The sequence below is a fragment of the Telopea speciosissima genome, chromosome 5 (genome assembly GCF_018873765.1).
Source record: "Telopea speciosissima isolate NSW1024214 ecotype Mountain lineage chromosome 5, Tspe_v1, whole genome shotgun sequence".
Lineage (NCBI taxonomy): Eukaryota > Viridiplantae > Streptophyta > Magnoliopsida > Proteales > Proteaceae > Telopea > Telopea speciosissima.
In genome coordinates, this window is record NC_057920.1 from 14,311,007 (window position 1) to 14,318,517 (window position 7,511).

General features: G+C 40.0%; 1 protein-coding gene and 1 non-coding gene across 2 annotated transcripts; one reads left to right on the plus strand and one right to left on the minus strand.

Annotated features, from left to right (window-relative positions):
• Nucleotides 1-2,278: 2,278 nt before the first annotated feature.
• On the minus strand, nucleotides 2,279-3,565 carry LOC122660946 (thaumatin-like protein 1). Its single transcript, XM_043856209.1, has 3 exons — nucleotides 3,458-3,565; nucleotides 2,677-3,349; nucleotides 2,279-2,584 (listed from the first exon to the last, which is right to left on the minus strand). Exons 1-3 carry the CDS (start codon nucleotides 3,522-3,524, stop codon nucleotides 2,314-2,316), a joined length of 1,011 nt encoding a protein of 336 aa, XP_043712144.1. The 5' UTR covers nucleotides 3,525-3,565; the 3' UTR covers nucleotides 2,279-2,313.
• A 3,430-nt stretch (nucleotides 3,566-6,995) lies between these two features.
• On the plus strand, nucleotides 6,996-7,079 carry TRNAL-CAA. Its single transcript has one exon. It is a non-coding gene; the product is annotated as a tRNA-Leu (tRNA).
• Nucleotides 7,080-7,511: the final 432 nt, after the last annotated feature.

Sequence of the window (7,511 nt, forward strand, 5' to 3'; positions counted from 1 at the left end):
CAATAAGGACTCTTTCGTTATTACGAGTCCAACTCCGAGAATAACTCTCTACTCTGTTCCGCATGGAAGAGCCCAACCAAAAGAGAACTCTTACCATACAAGGACTCATCCGATCGCCTCAACTCATCCTGTAAATACCCAAGTATAGAGCTCAAACGCTCATCTCACTTTTCACAAAGTTGATACGCTGTTGCACCAGAGACTTAACTTAAGTATCGAAGAGTCCTTGTTCGGACCACACCGGCTCTCTTGTGCTCACTCGATTTTTGCAGACTCATCCGTGGGCGAACCGGGCGGCGGAGGTTTTCACACGCAACAACTAACATAAAGAAGAGACATAGTGCCCACATTCTCACCTAGTTCTATCTATTGTTTTTTGCTTGCTTTGCCAAGGAAGAAGCAAACTTTACAAGATCATTGTCACAACTTAAAATTAAGGGTAAATTACACATCACCCCTTGGTTTTCAAACGGAACTCAGATCAGCCCTTGGTTTTTGAAAAAAACTCAAATCACCCCTGGTTTAGACCCCAATATGACAAGTTAGTCCCTACCGTTAGTTTTATGTTGTTAAGTGATGATGTCAGCCAGTTAAATAATTTTAAATCCCTAAACTACCCTTGACCAATGTTGAAGATGAAGTAAGGGTAGTATTGTAAATTTTATTCTAATGTTTTAGTACAAAGGTAAAATAGTCCTTTCACACCAATAACTAATAGCAGACTAACACTGTTACTGTAGAGGGGGTGATTTGAGTTTTTTCAAAAACCAGGGGGTGATCTGAGTTTCGTTTGAAAATCAGAGGGTGACGTGTAATTTATCCTAAAATTAAAATGAAAAAAGTTATTACAACCCACATAAATGTCCCGTGGTATACTGAATGACCCCCAAGGCCATACCAAGATCATTGTCAGAATTAAAGGCTTATTGTTTTGTTTTTCAATATCTGTTTAGGCTGGATCATGGTATAACAGGTGGTGAGGTCGAAATAGAGGCCAAGGGCAATTGAGTGGCGTTCTTTCTCCCTCCAAATAAACACTAAAGTCAACGAAGCTTTACCTATAAAATAAAATTTTATTGTTAGGTATCCCGCCAAAATTAAAAAATTTTAAAAAAATCGATGATTTTATATCACACTTACGAAGTAAATAATCCAACCAACAACTTAAAAAACTACACAAAGCATTTCTTATGCCCTATCAAACATTTAATTAATAAAAACATGAGAGGATTCTCTGAGTAGTTAATATTGGAGAATGTACCAATGATGTGCGATAAAACAATATTATATATAAGAGGACAGTGAGATCATTTCATAAAGGGAGGAGAGAGATAGACATAGAGGTAGTGTATCCTCTCCCACTCCCACTTTCCCTCAAATATATAAATATTGTCACATTGCAAATGTAGAGTGTTGTTTTAAATGATGTTGAATTGAATAAGTTGCAATGTTTTTGTTTTTTCTTTCTTTTTAAAATTTGGTTTTGATTTTCACTCTTACATGAACTTGCATTTTTATCTTCATGTGTTTTACTGTGTGAAATGTTTAATCTTATATTGGGAGCGGAAGGGACAGAATAGAGACATATATAAAAAAAAAGAGTCTATAGGGGTGTAAGCCCCTTAGAGTGAAGACTCTCCCTTCCCATGCAACAGGTTTGAGATGCTTTTTCATACACGCACAGGTTAGACCCAGATCGTCTCAAGATGAGATGGGATGAAACGTACAATAATACATCATAGCATTTGGATTGAAATCTTTAGATACAAAGTTTATCATAACACTTGGATTGAAATTTTTTAATAAAAAGAATACAAAATACATCATACCGACACTCGGATTGAAATCACATTATTACATCGATTGAATTGCTACGTAAAGAAATAACATTCCCAGGACACTCTCTCTATCTCTCTATCTCTCATGTTCATTGCAGACAAACTGACAAGGTTGCAAGTCCAGCAAAGTGGCCTTCACTTGCTCTTTTAGCAACCACTGGACACAAAATAGCGTTAAAGCAAACACCTTCTCTTTATTACATACCGAGGAGCCATTTTATTTTTTTTGCTTTGGCTCCACAATTAACAGAATAAAAAGGGAAAAAATAAAAACCTTTATATATGCAATATAAATGTCAAATTAAATATGAAGAACCTGAAAATGGGGTAGTTTACAATTTGATTCAATCGGACTTCCCAAACAAAGTAAAACCCAAAACCGCCATGAATGTTGTAGCATTAAATGGACTTAGTAGGCGACCATAGTGGTTTCCAGGGAGAAGCCATGAAAGATGAAGAGAAGATAGAAGAGAGACTACAATCGAAGGAAGGGAAGGAGGATGAGAGCGATGGTTGCTGCAATGGTGAGTGTAGATTGAAGAACAGAAGAAGAAAGGGTCGTCCTGGTTGAGTCTCCAGTGGCGTCTCCAGTGGCCAAGGCTGCCAACATCGATGTATCGGCCAGCATAGTACTCGTCCCTGTTCCTGACCCTGTCTCTGTTCCTGACTGTGACACTCCACCTGACACTGAACCATCTGTTGTGGTTCCTGTCGTTATTGGAGTTGAATCTCTCGAGTTCTTCAAACTGCAAGGGGAGTAAATCAATTAATTAAAGAGAAATTTCGTTAACAAAAAACGGAATTCAAGATGAATTTCCCTGGGGATCTGATTTCTTACCTAGTCACAGAAGAAGGGCAGAAGGTAATGGTATAATCTGCTCCCAAACAAGTAAAGGTACTGGTAGGATCATCATAAGCATAACTATAGGATCTCGGGCAAGCAGATTTGAACATCTCCGAGTACACCGACGGCCGGCAAGCTGTGGGCGTATTGAAGTCGCCGCTGCAACAGTACTCGGGACTCCCAAACGCCTCACAGGCACTTTTACAAGCATCTCCGCTACTCACCCTCAATTCCATGGGGCATTGCTGATTCAAATCTATAGCGCACCCGGTCGATGCACAGGTACCCGTGCCACCACTCACATCCACCATCATAGGCAGATTATACCCATCTACTAAGCTCACATCGTAGAAATCCTGACTACCCGAGCCTAATGTGAATTCAGCGAGTGTTGCAGGTGGAGCAGCACCTGCGCCGTTGCATTCTACCTGGTCTGATCCACAGTCGCCTGTGGAGCATGTGCCTTGGCCTGTAGCGTCGAAATTGCAGCCTGTTCTGCCCCAGAACCTGCCTGACCACCCTGTTGGAGCTTGGAAGGCACGAAAGGTGTCCTTTGGGAGCTCAAATCCTGTGCTATCTAACCTTGGGCTGCCTGCATTGGCGAGGATTCCGGGCCAGACTGTGTAGTCACATTTGTTCACAAATGTAAATGTAGCCCCTGAAGCACCTGCGAAAGAAAAACCAGTAAGATTTATCATTACAAAAGCTTAATGGAATGAAAATGTGAGAGGAACCCAGATCTAAAAATGGAAGTTTTTGAACTGTTCTCATTTACCTCTACAGATTAGTAACAAAACAAAGCTGAGGATGAACGAGGGAGAGCATGAGGAGACCAGATCCATGTTTAGAATATAATGTAGTTATTATGCTAAAGAGAGTAAAGGAGAGAAGCCTATGTTGTTAGCTGCTCTGCATCCATGTTTAGAATATAATGAAGGAACCATAAATAATAAAATAATTTGGATATATGGTCCCTTATCGGATCTCACATCTTATAATGTGGTAGGGTTTTCCACTTACATTAAATGGAGGGCTCTAAATGGATAATCGAAAATTCGAATTTGATTCGCATTCGTATCCGTTTAGGGGTATCTGTATTCGATTAGAGATATCCGGAAAAAAAATCCAAATACTCCGATAAAAATCCGAATCCGAATACTTAATTATAAAAAATTAAGTAAATAACGATCTTGAGGGTTTTTGAAGATTCAACAGGTTCTAGAATATGAGAAAAAGAGAATCATGATCTAAAACTATGGATTGAGAGTGAATTGTATCCACTAGGGGGAGGAAGGTTTGGGTTACACAAGGCAGAGGTGTAAACGGATGGTCGAAAATCCGAATTTGATCTGCATCCGAATCCATCCGAATCCGTTTAGAGGTATCCGTATTCGACCAAGAAATATCTGAATCCGATTACATCCGATCCGTATCCGAGCCGAATCCGATCCGTTTACAGGCTTGATTAAATGTGGTTCTATAAGGTTTTTACTATACTCAACAACACTCAGCTTTTGATCTTTGATTAATGCGTTACACGTTTAATCTCTTTATTTATTTCTTAAGACATCTTTTAAGGAAAAAATCCATTGCAGTGCCCTAATCATGTGGTGCACTGCAATGTGGGCTTGAGAGCTCAACACGTGGAAGTTGCGACATCCAACAGTGCCGAGCTCGAGAAGAAAGAAAGAAAAACTACTTTTCATTGAGCTAGTACTATTGGATGAAGCTTCTTCCACGTGTTGAGCTCTCAGGCCCGCATTGCAGTGTACCGCAAATGCCCAGACTTGTATTAAACTCGCACCGTTGGATGAAGCTTCTTCCATGTGTCAAGCTCTCAGGCTACATAATGCCTGTATCGAAGAGGATTTAATCCCATCTTTTACCAAATTTATAGGCAGTTATTTTGCTGAAATGACAGGATTACCACCACAATGGAATCTAATTTACTGTACAAATGCCCTCAATTAAGTAGAGTAAATAAGAAGTTGAATCATGATTCTTGAAAAGTGAAGGGTTAGTACTTTACTAATCGTGATTTGGGAGCATCTTTGGTCAACATTTGTAATCCTTGGTTTTAGACTCTTGGTCTGCTTGAAAAAGAAGCATCTTTTAAATTTCAAAAAGAATATAAGGTTCTCAAATAATTCCTTCAACCCATCATTACCCTTGACCGAGTCTGGTTTCAGATTGAATCGATGGCTGTCACTTTACCCAAAGGTTTAACCACAAGAGTTACTGTGAAAGATCTGATTGGTTAGATACTTGGATCTTGCAATAATATTGGGTCGGACTCGGGTATTCCGGGGACAAACATGGCATCCTATGATGATGATTACTAATGAACAGAAACTTAAGATAAAATAATAACAAGTGTTGAGGCTACCCCCACAGTTTTGTAACAAGGGCGTGGGCTTCTTGTCCCTAGGGCAGGGGTGCATTCGTCATTAAGAAAATGTGTCCAAACTCCAAACAATAGATGATAAGAATTAAGGCAATTAAAAAAATAATTATATATATTACGGGCAATGGGCTTCGTGGGCCTCGTGGAAATGGATTGTTGACGGTGCAGGTGCTTCGTTACTAGACAAAATGCATCAGAGCCCGACCGTTTTTCAGCAATACCCGACAGCCCCACGAGGCGTCGCAATTAACCTCGATTAATGCCGTTATCTCTAACGCATCATCCTAAAGCTGACGGTAGTCGGCACCGTCATCCTTGGCCGTTAGGGCTTTCCCCGAAACCCTGTTCTTGAGTTCTACAGTTCTACCCGAACTCCGAGACGCGGGGGTCTATTAATGATGATCAGATACGTTGTTTATAGATCGGATGATCATGATTGAGCATAAAAGATTGTATAATGGGGATCTGTGACCGTGTGATGTTTATGCTATACGAACGTAGAAGTCAAACAGTGGAGGCAAAGTGTTAAAGTGGGCCCACACCGACTGACGATCTCGGGGATGGGGGACTCAGACTAAAGTTGTAAAGCAATGGCTTTCTTTACGCTTCACGTAACACATGACACCCACCTACAAAAACGGGATGCTGATGCGGATCCTCGTCAGTGTATTAACTGTGACGTGGACGCCGCATGTAGGTGGGATCTGCTCATCGGTTGGCTGAGGAAGTCCTCATGTAACTATGGTTTGACTGTTGAAGGGGATGCCACGTCGAGGTGTGGGGTCTGATGTCCCTCTTCAGTTCTCTTCTGCTTTCTAGTCCTTACTCGGCTACTCCCTAGTCCCCACTATACTTAGTTTGGGGTTTTATCATACTCCAGGTCCACAGGTCAACTACAAACTAAGGGGGAGGGCTAAGCAAGTCCACAACCTACAAGTCTACAACCGGCGCGGGGGGGGGGGGGGGTGGAGGAATCGTTATCCTCTCTTATAACTGCATGGTGCATTATTGCATCATGCGCCGTAGTAGAGATCATGTGGCATAGTGGGCCTCACATAGTGCACATGGCCTCTACAGTTGCCGCCCGATGCAATACTGCACTTTGCAGTAACTACATAGGATAAAAATTCGGGGGGGGGGGGGGAGGAGAGAGAGGACAGGCAATGCCTCCAACCAATCGAGCTAGTGGTTGTTTGTGTAAAAAATTATAAATGGATGATCAAATAAAATGATCAAACGATAGAAAACAAAATAACGGACTGTACAGGTTTTAAGCATGTATATTTAAAATAAAAAAAAATAAAAAATCCTATTTTCATATACATTGAGGAATTTTTACTTGAATATCTACTTCTAATTTTCAAAATAGTTGTAACATCCAAAATCGATATAAATTTTACAACCCATTGTAAGTTTCAAGACATATCATTGAATATCATCCAATATCAATTCCCAATTAATGCATCATAATGTCTAAAGTCTTGTTGAGCAATATGGCTTGGATACAGAGTTGTTCATTGTTGTTAGCACAGTTAATACACTCATGCAGTGATGCATGTTCAGTTGGAGTTGAGAGTCATGACCAAGAATAAAATCCAAAGACGATTCAATAGAAGAAAAGATATTACTCACGAAGCAAGTTGAGGGGAACCTACACCCTTTGGATTATGGTAAACTTTAGCATCTCCTTTGACTGCAAGGGCAAGAAATTAACGTTACAAATGGATGCCAATTGAGAATCCCTAGTTTATAAAAAAGAAAAAACTGAAATATGTTCACCCCAGTAGACTCCATATTCTAGTGAGCCATATATAATTGGAATTAGATAAGAATATGATAGGTGGATTATTTAGAAGTTTTTCATTTATTCAATGTTTAGGGATGACATGTAAGTAATGTATCATTCATTGTCAGGATGGCCGAGTGGTCTAAGGCGCCAGACTCAAGTTCTGGTCCTCGTTAGAGGGCGTGGGTTCAAATCCCACTTCTGACAAATTCTTTAAGTTTTGGGTTTTTGATAATGCCCCCTACAACTGTTCCAATTGCAAACTCCCTTCTACTTTCAAAATAATATAGCACTTTGGTCCTTGCCAATAAAATGATCAAAATGCCCTTGCTATAGACGTATGATAATAACCCACCAAAATTAAAAATAAAATGACCAAAATGCCCTTGCTTGCAAAAAAATTAAAAAAAACAACCCTGCAACTCATCTTCGATTCAACTCAACCCTATTGGAACAAAGTGACTTAATAAGATTCTTGAGAGCCGCCACCGGTCTAGTAACACTGTTATGCTCCCACAAATCATTTAATGATTTTGATTCAAATATATTAGGGTTATTTGAATAGAAAGCCCAGCGGAACAGTATAGATCTGAGAAACATCATAAGTTTCACTTCAAAATTAGAGAATTGAAGTGACAA

Coding starts and splice junctions, on each gene's coding strand:
- LOC122660946 (XM_043856209.1), bottom strand. CDS start 3,524: ATGGATCTGGTCTCCTCATGCTCTCCCTCGTTCATCCTCAGCTTTGTT. Junction 3,350..3,457: donor TTTGTTACTAATCTGTAGAG/GTAAATGAGAAC, acceptor TTTCTTTCGCAG/GTGCTTCAGGGGCTACATTT. Junction 2,585..2,676: donor TGCCCTTCTTCTGTGACTAG/GTAAGAAATCAG, acceptor CTCCCCTTGCAG/TTTGAAGAACTCGAGAGATT.